The sequence below is a fragment of the Xiphophorus hellerii genome, chromosome 18, assembly GCF_003331165.1.
Source record: "Xiphophorus hellerii strain 12219 chromosome 18, Xiphophorus_hellerii-4.1, whole genome shotgun sequence".
NCBI classification, from domain to species: Eukaryota; Metazoa; Chordata; class Actinopteri; order Cyprinodontiformes; family Poeciliidae; genus Xiphophorus; species Xiphophorus hellerii.
Genome location: NC_045689.1, coordinates 21,820,385 through 21,834,684, shown reverse-complemented (window position 1 = coordinate 21,834,684; position 14,300 = coordinate 21,820,385). Strand labels below are relative to the sequence as shown.

At 37.6% G+C, this 14,300-nt stretch overlaps 1 protein-coding gene across 1 annotated transcript; it reads right to left on the bottom strand.

The window, feature by feature from the left end:
• Positions 1–6,214: 6,214 nt before the first annotated feature.
• c1qtnf5 (C1q and TNF related 5) lies at positions 6,215–12,288 on the bottom strand. Its single transcript, XM_032545989.1, has 3 exons — positions 12,151–12,288; positions 7,981–8,225; positions 6,215–7,047 (listed from the first exon to the last, which is right to left on the bottom strand). Exons 2-3 carry the CDS (start codon positions 8,210–8,212, stop codon positions 6,527–6,529), a joined length of 753 nt encoding a protein of 250 aa, XP_032401880.1. The 5' UTR covers positions 8,213–8,225; positions 12,151–12,288; the 3' UTR covers positions 6,215–6,526.
• Between the last annotated feature and the right edge of the window lie 2,012 nt (positions 12,289–14,300).

The following is a 14,300-nucleotide window of genomic DNA, read 5'->3' as shown; positions in this document are numbered from 1 at the left end:
AACAGTCCTCTCTCTTCAGACTTGTTAGATACTATTTAAATTGGTTAGTTTCCAGATAAAAATCACAGTTTTTAAACATATTCCAGATTAGCTTTTTGTCATCCTGTTTGCACATTCCAAAAGTACTCATATATGTGGCGTGTCTTTTATTGAGACACATGTTCAAGAAGCAACCAGCGAGGATCTAAACTCCTGGAACACCAGTGTTCAATCCCAAGTGTAGTTAAGTGGTTTAAATCTGGTGGTGCTGAACAACATTTCAGTATATAACACTGAAGGATGTTTCAGTTCTTCTTTCCAAACTCTGCGCTGATTTTGGTGCTTCCTGGTAAGATATTCTTGAGGTTAAACGAGTTTTAAGTATTCAGTCACATGAGGGGAGCGTGACAATAAACATCCTGATTTATAAACTCTGAGCCGTTATTGATGGAGGAAATCAACCTGAGACCAGCAGCTGAAGCAACTTACTCACGTCTGCTGCTGATGTGCAGACATTTTAAAGCTCCAGAGTCTTATTCCTTGAAAATATTTCCAAATTAGCTCCACAAAATTTGTGATTTTATTTACATCACAAACTCCTGGAGGGACTGAACAATATGAAAATATGTTTAATTTTAGGAACTACTTAAACTGCAAAATTTTTTTTATATTTTTAACAGTTTGTTAACGAGTTTTACCAATACATTCTGGCCCTTTAAGAACATTCAGGATCTTGATTTGGCCCAAAACAAAAATGAGTTTGACACCCCTACCTTAGATAGAAAACATTTGAGCATTTCAGTTGTTTCGTAACAAAGATCAAATTAAATTGCCCTGTGTTGTGTGGGCTTTCATACATTTATAATAAGTAGAGAGGGTGAAGGAGGTCATTTTACTCTCTTCCTATGTTAAAGATACTAGACAACCATACTACTAAAAACCTAATTTAGTCAACATGTACACAATTGCAGCTGTTTGACATTTAACCCTATTGCTTATCAATAATCTATTCAAAATGTTTTTCTATAATTATCTGATTACAATATTATTGTTATTATAATAAGAAACCCCCTCATGTCTCTTGTTGAATATAAAACTCCTCTTGAAAACGGACATTTTGATGTTAAATTTATTGGCAGTACTTAAAATAACCATTTAATCTGCATTTAACAAACGAAGAAATAGGAGTTACATTAGACTCCTCATTATTCTTTGACTCACATATCAGATCTGATCTTTGTTCCTGTTTCTCTCATTCCAGAAACATTTCTAGAATATCAGACATGGTGTCCTGAGCAGATCTACAGAACAGTATCTGTAGATACCATCTGAGGGACTTTATTTTAAGCACAACTGAGCAGATCTAATCAGTAAAAGCAGAAATACCCGCTTTGCTACTAGACAGTAGTCATGATGGCTGGCTCTTTTTTCATTCTGTGGTCTAGTTGATGAGCAGTGGCACAGCACTGCCCCCTGCTGAAGAAAGCTGGAACGAAAACATTTTTGTGACGTTTTCTTCCGGTTCTGGTTCTGGTTCTGCTCTGCATCCCCAGAACCAAACGAGGAGAAGCAGCTTTCAGCATCTATGCACCACAAATTTGGAACAAACTTCCAGAAAACTGTAAAACAGCTGAAACACTGACTTCTTTTAAATCTCGACTAAAAACCCACCTGTTTAGGATTGTATTTGAAACGTAATCAATTACAAATTTATTGATGGCGTGTTTTGATTGTTGATTCTTTGTTGCATTGTGTTTCTGTGTTTGATATGATGTAAAGCACTTTGAAATGCCTTGCTGCTGAAACGTGCTATACAAATAAAATTTGATTGATTGATTGATTGATTGATTGATTGATTGATTGATTGATTGATTGATTGATTGATTGATTGATTGATTGATTGATGTTAGAATGAGACTCGTTTGTGAGATTAAAAGTATCTTTTTAGAAGACATTGACCAAACCTTTTATTAGATTGTTGCATTTAAAATGTTTTTCATTGATCTAATTTTACCACCATCAGAGTGTGAATGGGTGAAAGACTGAATGTAGTGTTAAGTGTGATACAAATCCATCAAGTAATTTACCATTAACATAGAAAGTAATCCTGGACCTGTGTAATGTGCGTGTCCGCTTTGTTTTCTAAAACCCCAGGATAGACACCCATGAAATCTGATTAATTTTTTATGCTCAGTATGTGGAATTACTACAAACTTAATCATTCACTGCGAGTTTCTGGGTTTCCTTAGGTCACATGTGTCAAACTCAAGGCCCACTCAAAAAGCCATAGCTTTTTGAGTGGCCCTCAAAACTCTAGGTGCCAAATTATATCAACCAGTTCTCCCAGTTTCTTGTGATTGTGGAAATTCAACAGACAAAATGGTCCAAAACATTGGGTATAACTGACCACTAACTCCCACCTGTAGGTGGCAGTACTTTGTACTTTCACAACACCGCTGCCTCAGCATTATTCAGTGTCAAGTTATCGACGTAACGATTAACAAAGTCACAATTAACGTCACACATAAACGTTAAAACGTAAATACTCCAAAATTCCTTGAAAATATTTCCAAATTAGCTCCACAAAATTTGTGATTTTATTTACATCACAAACTCCTGGAGGGACTGAACAATATGAAAATATGTTTAATTTTAGGAACTACTTAAACTGCAAAGAAATTTAATATTTTTAACAGTTTGTTAACGAGTTTTACCAATACATTCTGGCCCTTTAAGAACATTCAGGATCTTGATTTGGCCCAAATCGAAAATGAATTTGACACCCCTGCCTTAGATAGAAAACATTTGAGCATTTCAGTTGTTTTGTAACAAAGATCAAATTAAATTGCTTATTGTCGACTTTGATTCGGCCTTTATGCCGTAAGGGACTGGACTGAAATTACCATATATTTCTGTGTATCTGTTGGTAAGATGGCTGTGTCTAAAGCTGTAATTGTGAACTGCTTTTAAGCTTTAAAAAGGTATTTATTTGATGCTGTCCTTAAAGGACTGCCTTAATATTTAATTGGTAAAAGAATTAGCCTGCTGCTATGTCTGAGACAAAACAACAGATATAAAACTCAGGATTTTCCATCATCATAATGAAATTAAGTTTTCAAATAAATCAAAACAGCTGTGATACATTTTAAGGCTGAAGCTGATAAAGATGTTTATAAGAGGAAACCTGTATTTTCCATAAGTGCACAGGTTAGCATAATTTAGTACCATGCTGCCATGGCATGCCATTTGAAATTTAGTGCAGAGTTATTCACCTGATCCCAGTATCTGTGAGCGCGTTTCCTGTTATTTTTGACACCCTGTTTATTCATCATTTATCCCCTTAATCCCTGAGTCAAAGTCTTGACTTGCATTCAGCCAGACACCCCTGTAATTCAGGGAACGATGTGGCATTTCCAGAGCAATTTGAAGGCTGTGACCAATGGAAAAAGTGACTAATGCCAAAGAAAGATTAATTAACTTCCTTTGGTTCAGGAGGGAATGATTATAAGCACATATTTCTGTCTCAATTATGGGCGAGAGTGTTTGGGGAGAGAAAGCAGGATAACATTTGAGCTATGTCACGTAGCATGATTACGTCTGTTTGAGTTTAAGTTTCAACATTAACAATTATTTATCAATGAGAAAGTTAATTGCTGCAGGTATGAAAAAGAAAAAAAAAACTGATTTACACGAACCAGATGAAATGTAACTCGTGAGTCCAAGAAGTCACAGTGAAATGGTGGAATCATTAAAAACAGTGGAAAACTCAGTAAATCCAGGAGAAAACGAATATTTTTCCAGCCTGTTTTCCTCTTTTGGTATTTGCTTTGGTAATCGTCTGCCTGTATTAATAAAAATCAGAAAGAAATATTAGACCTTGTTGGTGAAATGAAAAATAATATAAAATTTACCAGTGATAAAGCGATGCAACAAAATGCTTTCATGGACATTTTTTGCTCCCAAAGCTTTTATAAACATTTTTATTAAGTTTAATTTTACTGAATGACTTTTATTACTTCACAACATGGGCAAATGATACAGTTTATTCCTACTGAATTTGTCTAAAATTAGGATCTTATATTTATAAAACCAAATACACTGCAATGTTAAAGTTACACAAACAGCATTTCAACTTTTCATCTTTAACTTTGTGCAATTTAAGTATTGTTTCTGTTTTGGATTTGTTATCTAGCGAAATTAGACTGGCTGAAGATGAGATGAACTAATGTATCACCGCTGAATTGTCTCTGAATTTAGACAATCTTTCTAGGAAACAGAAACATTGATTTCCTAATTTTGATTAAGTCACAATCCACCGTTTTACTTTTACATATGCAGTATTTTAGAGCTACATATTACCAGGAGTATTGTGAACACTTTCAAGATGTTTAAATCCATTAACTATACCTGAAGTTTGTAAAGAAATGGGTCCATTTGAAGAGCTCAGTGAAATCCAGTGTGCCATCTGTGCAATACATTGGATCATTTTCTCTCTGCTGTAGGCCAGTTTTACAGTTTCATGCTCCAAACTCTGGAGAAACTGCTTGATGTCGGTTTCTTCCTTTTCCCAACATGACTCTGCACCAGAGCAAAAATGAAGGTCCATAAAACCACAGATGAGTAAGTTTGTTGTAGAAGAACTTGATTGATTTTTAGAGAGCCCTGATCTCAAGAATTTGAGAAAAACTCAATATAAGCTCAATGAAATCCTGACATCAAAGCCTGGTAGAACAAAACCATTTTCAGCCGGCTTTTACAAAGCTCTGCAAAGCAAAGCTAATGGGTCAAACTCTTCAGCCCCAGATTGAAAGACCCCGGACCCTCCTGGTTTGTAGTACGAGGAACAACCGGGGGGGTTCTGGAGTTGGGATAGAAAAGCACAAGCAGCAGTGTGTTTGGTTTAAAGCTGACCCAAATGATCAGGAGCCTGGCCAATTTGATTCCTGTAGGTGAGAACAAGAACCGCATGTTAAAATCCGCTGGGAGACAGTGTGGAAAGTGTAAGACTGGGATGACATGAGTGTGTTTATGAGATTTAGTAAGAAGTCTGACTGCCTCGTTCTGAATAGCTTGCAGATGTGAAACTGATGATCCAGACTGGCAGCACAGAAGTCTAAAGCAATGCACAATGCACAATGCACAATGCAATAGGAATACTGTTCTGTAGATCTGCTCAGGACACCATGTCTGATATTCTAGAAATGTTTCTGGAATGAGAGAAACAGGAACGAATATCAGATCTGATATGCGAATCAAAAAATAATGAGGAGTCTAATTTAACTCCTATTTCTTTTCCATTTTGGATTTGATTGCTGTGAATAAAAGCTGTCTAACTGATTTTAGACAATTAGACAGTTTTGTTGCAAGATTTTTCCTCCACATACCAGCACTCTCCATGGCCCCATGACCACTCTTTGAAAATTCAATATGAAGTATTGAATATAGCAGCTATTATCAAAGTCTCTGTCTTATTGGTGTTTAAAACCAGAAAATTGATGGAGAGCTACTCACTGGTCCAAAGCAAACATTGGATAAGGGTAGAAAGTCTGTCCAGCTGGTTCAGTTAGAAAAAAAAAACATTTAGATATCATCAGGACACATGTGATAAAAGATGTCAGAAAAAGAAATTAATGGCAACTCAAGGAAGAATGTGAAAAGAAAATGACAATGAGCCTAATGGAACCCCGCAGATTAATGGAGTCTGGGGAAAAACTGTCTGACTTGATGGAGAGTGTCCTAACAGCTGAGAAGAAAACAGAACACACTTGGGATTAAATAGAGCAGAAATGAAATAGAACAATCTGTCCAACATCAGTGTCTGACCTCATAAATGTGCTTTTGAAACATTTGTCAGAAATGTCCTGTCTGTATCTTGTGGAAAGTCTTGTTCTTCACAAATATTGGATTGACTTTATGCTAAACTCTAAAGATTAGCGATGAGATTTCTCTCAAGTTTATATGTCTGTTTAGGCAGATGAAGGAAAATTGTAGGTGGGAATATACATAACACCATTATATTATCAAAGGTAACATTCATCCAACCATCTGGACTTTAGTTCAACATGATTTGAGTTGGAAAGGTTTAAATTTGGACATAGAAATATGTAGAAATCCTAAAAAAAACTACCTGCTGTTCTCACATGTTGCATTAAATGGGCTCAGGAAATAATTTGACCTCCTCTGTAACTTTTGCTGCTAAAATCTGGGCAAAATTATGACAGTCAAGAGACTTTTATGTGGTTTACATATTTATTAATGTTTCATTACATGCAGTGCAGTGATGGCATGAAAGCTATTTGAATTTAAGGCCGGGGTCTTTCCAGAAGCCAGTGTGGGAACATATGTGAAATTAAATGTCATCATCTGTACATTATTTACAGTTCAAGTAAAATACGGCTTATACAGCCGTATAAGACAGGACGCTTCACTTCCAATTCATTTTTCTTCAAGCAGAACTTCTCATCCACAAAAAGCAAAAAGTGGAAAAGTAAAAATAAAGTTGTTTTTCGTTTGCCACTGTGGGAGTGGCTTGTGTTTTACACACGTCTCATGCAAAAACTGCAGAGTTTTTCCAGTCTGAGTAGACCAGGAAGCCAGTGAAGGTGCTGTCAGTCTTGGTGCTGCAGTAAAACCCATTGTACTCTGACAGGGCCATTTGGACCCACACCTGGTCGCCAGGGATGAGGTGAAGCAGGGAGCCGCCTGACAGAGACGCAGGTTTGGGCCAGTTACCATAAAACTGGAAGTAGGATGCCACGGCGTGTCCGTTCTTCATCAGGTCAAACTGCAGGCTGGCGCGGTAAACAGTGGCGTGGACCGCAAAGTAGTAGACGCCTGGGACTTTGCAGGTGAAGCGTCCAGTCTCTGTGTTGTAGTCCCCCTGTTCGTTGAAGAGTGTTGTGTCAAAGAGGACTGCGTCCCCAACATTTAGGGGTAAAGTGTGGCTCTGAGACAGTTTAGCACTGAAAGCCGATTTAGGGGCCACTGCGCACTCTCCTGGCTGGCCCCTCTCCCCCTTCTCTCCTTGGTAGCCTTTGTCTCCAGTCAGGCCTCGCACTCCTGTCTCACCTGAAGAGGAAGAGAAAAACTAATGTGAACAATGAACGCTAACAGAAATGATCAGCACCACACAGTGCTTTAAGAAAGTATTCAGACGACTTTAATTGTTTCACATTTTGTCATGTTACAACCAAAAACTTTTAACAGTTTTTTAAAGGATTTTAAAATTATAACAGTGTGTCTAAAGAAGTAAATACAGCTAAATACCATTATAACTAAATGCATTTCCATATACAGAAATGCACAGGGGAACACTGCACCAAGTAGTCCAATAAATTATCAGCTTGTCCGTCCGTCCGTCTAGTTGCTCATAGGAAACTATTTTGAATGTTTCCACATTAGATTATTTTTTTTTCCTCTCGTTCTTCTGGTTTTAGTTTCCATTTAAACATACTTGATGTTGTTTTAACTGCAAATTCAAAGTACATTTAATACTTCTAAGCGAAGTCTGGAACAAACCCATGATATTGAGATTTTCAGACAGGAATGAACTACAACCTTCATCCATAAACAGCAAGAACCGCCTCGCTGACGCATGTCTAATAGAGTAAATGATCTCAATGTACAAACGCCATGCTGCTGTTATTTTGGACACCACCCCTTTGATTAATGATTCAGTTACACAGAATATTTTTCATCACAGCTGGGTCTTTTGGTTTTCTGATGGCAAATTATTTGCCATATAGAAATATAATTTCTGTCAAAAACAGTGTCTGATCAGGTTAGTGAATTTTGAACATTTTTCACAAATAATGATCAGAAAAGTGCGCTGTAGATTTGTATTTTGACTTTTTTAAGTAAAGTAAAGTAAATTTTTACTTTAAAGATGGGAATATTTTTTTAAGCTGGTTCATCTCATAAAGTCCTGATGAAATACACTGTAGTTTGTGCCATTAAAATTAAGAAATGGGGAAAAACCCTGTAATAAATGGAAAGGAGTACCTGGATATCCCCTGTCCCCCTTCTCGCCTTTCTCTCCCGGAGCGGCATCCCTCCCATCTCTTCCGTCTCTCCCTGGCTGACCGGGATTGCCATGATTCCCAGGAGAGCCTGGGATGCCAGGATGACCAGTGCACAGACTGGGAGGGATCTTGTTGTCCTCCAGCTGGCTGGAAAAACAGACTTGTAGGACGATGATGGAGCATAACAAGGGGAACAGGCTGAGTGAGGTCATTGCACCGTAGAGGCTAGAGTGAAAGGGAGAAGCATTATGGCTTTAATCACACATGTGACGCCTATTAACTCAGATGTACAGTTGTTAAGACCACAGACAAAATAACCCAAGGCCACAGTAAACGTTTGATTGCAGATTAAACTTCATGACAGCAGGGAAGAGAGAGAGAGAGAGAGAACATTTTACAAGATAATTGGATCTCCTAATAAAACAGTCAACATTTCAGGCACTTTGACCTTAAATCAAAAGTCTTTATTGGCTCTCATTTCCTGAACCACCGCACAGGAAGACATAAAGTATTCATTAAGTCGCCATTAAAACAAGATCGAGAAAAAAATGTAGAAGACAAAAATGTAAAAATTATTAAACAATTCCCCCTAGACATGTTTTTAATGATCAATCAATCAATCAATCAATCTTTATTTCAGACACAAAAGAGGTCCATAGTAAAACAAAAAGAAAAGAAAAAAAACAAAAAGGAATATGACAGTCACTGAGCCACAAATAAATGATGACGCCAATGTTTCCACAATCTTGAGAAAAATCTCGCTGTACTAAAAACAGGGTTTACTAAAATTGCTATTATATTATTGTATGACACGGGTAATCTACACATACATTTATACATGAGATTCCTGAGCGCAGCTGCACATGTGGGAACAGCGTTATGTGCAAACATGTGGCTGGCACTGCTCCATCTAGGCACTTTGAGTAGGAGCCTCAGGCCATCATTGTATGCCACATAAAGTTTGTGCAGGCTACTTTTTTTATATCTTCGCCATAGATGGGCTGTGTAAAATGAAGTACAAAAAACTTTAAAAAGAGCTACCTTCACAGAGGATGAACACATACCAAACTTTCTGATCAAAATATTAGCCTGTGCATACATCATGCAATACTGCCTACGAATGTCACGATCATCAGATAGGTCATCAGTTATGTAATGTCCCAGATATTTAATTTCATTGCATATATTGAGGACAATGCCAGATAAAGAGAAGTCAGGGGTTATCAGATGCTTATCTGCTCTACTTCTAACAATCATGACATTGCTTTTCTTAGCGTTATATTTGACATCAAAATCACATCCATATTGGGATCCATAATGAATGTTCTCTGGGATGTTTAATGCCTAATGCAGAGCCACAAAGAAAAAGTCTGCCAGGGAGACGTCAGAGTCGGCACTCCTGCTCTATAAAATATCCTGGAGAGACTTTTTATGTTTCTCCTCTGGGGTTGTGATCTCTTAAGAATCCCTTAATGACAACATTTACTCTACAGCGTTTTATATTTTGTCACATTACAGCCACAAGCTTTAATGTAGTTTACTGGGGTTTTGTGTGGCTGACCAAAGCAAACTAGTGAATAATTATGAGGTGGATTGGAACTTATTTTCAACATTTATTACAAATAAAACTCTGGAAAGCGCATGGGGCATTAGTTTTCTGCCTTGTTGAGACAATACCTTTTAGAATCACATTTCATTGCAATTGCAGATGCAAATCTTTTGGGGTATGTCTCTACTGGCTGAAAATAACTCTAGCTACGTCAGATTGAATCTGTGAACATTGTCATTTTGTTTTTCTTAAAGTTTTGATACCTTGATTGGACCTAGTTCTGGATTTTGACTGTGCTGTTCTACCAGATGAATGTGGTTTAATTTACTGTAAAACCACATGTTGCAGCTTTGACTCCAGATTTAAAGTTGTTATCCTGCTGGAAGGAGAACCTGTCCTCCAATTTTAAGTCTCTTATTGAGTCTAAATGTTTTAGTTTTTTTCCTGGATTGATCTGTGTTTTTGCTCAAAAAGGTTTTCCCACCAACTCTGACCACCAGTGGGTTTTATTTGGGATCTTCAGAGAAAATGCGACAGAATACATCTTCACATCAAACTTTTCACATTTCTATGATGCATCATTTTCCAGTCTCTTCATATTTACACGCCGCTTTGTGTGGATCTGTCCACACAAAGCGATCCAAACAAAGGGAACCAAAGTTTGTGGCTATGATGCAATGTAATGTGAAAAATATCAAATGCTTCTATGATATTGACCATATAATTGACCATAAGAAAAGTCCAAACTATTGTTTTATCACCATGTTTACCGGCTGAGCGTTGAGTATTACATCCAGAAACAGCTGCACACAAAGAAGCAGAGGGAGAAAAAAACAGGAGAGAAACAGTGGGGAAAAAATGAGGGTGGGACGAAGAACTGCATGTCAGCATTCCTGGCATGAGTGGAGCTCAGACGAAAAGACAAACACTGCAGAGTCGAAGCAGCTGTCTTATAAGTGTTGTTTTTTTATTAGTAAAATAATAGAAAAAGGAATTTAAATACTCACTGTCCATAAATAGATCAGTGTATGTAAGAGGAAAACATATGCAGTGTGTGTAAACCGATCGAAGAATAGTAAACAGTGTGTTTGTTTACGAAGAGCTGAGTGAGAAGAAGCACATTGCGAAACTTTTTGTGGAACATGGAGGCTAAAACGACAACATACAGGCCTGTTTGTGTAAGATGTTTTATTTCTACTGTCGCCATATGCATGTTCACTATGAGGGATTGCTGCAAAGGTAAGACTGGAAGCAATCAACCATCCGTCATCACCACATGAACTGAACTTTATTGTTTTACAAAAAGAATGAAGGTAATTAACGTTGAATCTGTCTGAATGACTGGACTCAGTTGATGGCATATTTCTGTATATAAACTATCTTGTCCAGTGCTGTCATGGCAGTTTTTGTGCATTTGTGAGGTAATTAAAGGTCAAATAAAAACATGTAAAATGACTGTGGCATTTTTACCAATAAAATCAAAACACAATAAAAAAGGATTCCTATTTAAAGTGAATAATAACTCCTAACTGACACCAAGAGTGCTAATTATCCAGAAGTAGGGGTCTGTCACTTCTAGCTAATTTCACCTCTTTAGCATCTCAGGCTATGAAAGGTTTGACTCAACTACCTGAGGAAGTTTTGCTCCGACTGTGCATCATAGCTGCTCAGTGGACCTTTGTAGCCACTTTGACAACTTATTTATCTGTAATCTAATCATAGGTTACTCTGAGAAAATGTGTTTATATGACTTGCATACAGAATGACCGTATGCCAGCAGCAGGGCATCACTCATAGTTAGTTTGGTTTGTTCAGGGGTCATGATCTGTCATGTTTCAAATACTATACAATTAGATTTAATTATACCAGATTTCTGAGATAATTTATACCCAGAATCCATCTAAATATTTAACTCTTAAGAAAAATACACTGACGTTGGGTACGAGTATAAAATGGTTTGTTTACTGGCACAAAATAGGGGTAGAAGGGATGAAATGGAAGCCCACTGGTGCAAAACAGGGAAATAGAGGCAAATTGACCTGAAGTGACCCAAAAGACAGAGAGAAATATTTTACAGCTACACATACTGGGAGCTGAGAATTAACCAAAATACTAACAAAGTCGATGTAACCCAGGATAACTAATTGATTTTATTCTACTGAAAATTTTAAATCTATACCTGCAAGAATCATTTGTAAATTACAACCATATTTAGATTTCCCTAAGAATCGCCATTTCTAGTCTGTGTCTGGTTATCTTCCTTCTTGTTTGGACATGAGTGGGCTCTTATGAGTGTGTGACCAGAGGCCCACTGGCTCATAATTAGGGTGTTTTGTGTTTTAGATCAGCAAATAAGCACATCTGATTGCAAAACAAAAACCTCAGAGCCACAGCCATTAGAGAAAGTTTGGCAGAGCAGCATAATGATGTTTTCCACATGTACGTTGCCGCTGTACGCAAATGTTTATATTCAGTTTATAGTGGAAGGTCAGACGACCTTTCCCAAAACACATCTAGACATATCCTCTCTGCTGAGCGACCATAAGACGCGACTTTTCATTTGTTTCTAAAGTTCTGCTTAAGAAAGAAACACAACCTTACCAGGATGCAGTGCAGTCTTTGGGGCAGTTGTTTCAGCTGGTGTATGTGTGATAAAGAGGGAGGAAAAAAAAACACTGAAACGTCCTCCTCCAGACTCCAGACCTGAGAGTGTGGCTGGGAAAAACTGAAAGGAAATGGTGATGATATCCAATTAGAAAAACTGGAGTCAGTGGGAGAGGAGGAGCCTCGGCTGGGAGGAGAAGGAGGAAAATATGTGATGTCCAGCACAAACACATGAGAAATACAGCGCCTTGCAAAAGCATTCATTCCTCTTCACATGTTGGCGCAATACAGACACAGGCTTTAGTAGATTTTATGTAACAGACCAAATTCCTTTGTACAAGTAAATACGTTGTAGAATCGCATATTATTTTCCCTCTAAACTGCCTTAGATGTTTCAAAAATAAACTTTTACCTATTCTTATATGTAAAAAGGCTCAAGCTCTGCCATATTGGATTCAAATTGTCTGTGACAGATTCTCATCTGATCTAATTCGCTTGCTCGTCGCTCTGCTTGTACGTTGCTGCTAGGTGAACTTCAGCCCCAAAGTCTCAAACCTTTTCTTTCAGGATTTCCCTAAACTTGGCTCCATCCATCTATCCTCCCATGAATGCTGGTGAACTTCCACCATCATGCTGCTGCCACTGCCATGCTTCAGCATGGCGATGGTGTGTTCAAGGAGTCGTAATTTTCTGCCACACATGGCTTAGACACAATCAGTCGTCAGACTTTTTTGGATGAAAATCATGGTTTTTCAAATATCTGTTAATCTATCAAATAAAATCTTCCTAATACAACATTAAGGTTTGTGGCTGTAATAATATGGGAGAAACTTTCACATCTGTAAACAAAAACCCGAAAAGGAGATAAAATGAATACGAAGGGAGGAGTTAGGGAGAATGGAGGGCAATAAATAGAGGAATTTCTGAGATGTTGCATGATGGGCGATGGAGAAACTCTTCAGATCTTGACCACAGATAGTTTGTGGTCAAGATCACTTGATCACAAAGCTTAGACCACTTTGTTGTGGTCTAAGCAAATGTTCCCACAATGCTTTGCTGCAGATGTCCTCAGAGTTTCATACTAGAAAACAGGCCTTTCACAGAGAACGAGTGAAAGAGACATATTGACTCGCCTCTCTCTCCTAAGCAATTTGTTTGAGGCAGATAGCATCACCCGAACTAAAACCCATCTTCCCCTCTTGCAGCACTCGGACCGTAATCCTCTTTTCTCCCTGTAATCCTTCGGAGGTGGCGTTACGTTGATAAAGAGAGAGTTTCTAATATCTTCCTGTGGATGAAGCTGAACTTTTAACTGGTTTCGGTTCGCAGGCCAATAAAAACATCGCTTTGCTCCTATCATCCAGCTCCAACTCCAAAAAGCACCAGACTTGAGCCAAATCTGGAGACGCTGCAGAGCGTAAGATTACAAATACCGAGATAAAGAAAACAGAGGGGAGTCAGCAGTTAGGCGTGTTTGTTTAAGTTTGTGTGGAAGAAAACTTTTTTTTTTTTCACTTTCAGAACTGAACATTTTTGTTTTTAGTAACAGATTAATAAGTAGCAACAAAACTCTTATCTGTGGTTAATTTATTTGAAAAACCAAAAGACACAATACAGTTTGTTTTGGATTTTCAAGCCGTTTTTAATTTCTGTATACTTTACTGTCAAAAAGCCAAACTTCCATGTAAGTAGTTGAAGTGGTCATGTTTCACAGGAGGCCATTGTCTGGAAAATGCATCACAATACCACCCCTATTGTGTTTAATCATTAATTGTTCCCATGCCTTGTTTATGCATGATTGTTATTTTTGTATTTTTATAGTTTCTAACTATGTGCAGCTCTTTGTTCAGCTGTCACTATTTTAAAACGTTTTACAAGTAAAGTTGGTAAGGTATGGTACTCTGGTTATCTTTTGTCTGATATTACAATTTAAAGCATTTAAGTGTGGAAAAAAGCAATACAAAAAACAAAAAACTGTAAAGGAAAGCATACTCCAGGGTAGAAATTAAAGAATGCATGCATGTCATTCTCTGTTTTCTTCACTTTGTAGTCAAAGCAAATTATTAGACTTTAAAGAAAGTGACTGGAGTCTTTAGAAGCCTTCCACTGGTTTAAATAAATAATCTCTTTAGATAATCTCTACATCA

Bases quoted from the DNA above. Each gene is read 5' to 3' on its own strand.
- c1qtnf5 (XM_032545989.1), bottom strand. From the start codon at position 8,212: ATGACCTCACTCAGCCTGTTCCCCTTGTTATGCTCCATCATCGTCCTA. The intron at 7,048-7,980 runs GTACTCCTTTCC...CTTCCTCTTCAG, and splicing joins GGGGGACAGGGGATATCCAG to GTGAGACAGGAGTGCGAGGC.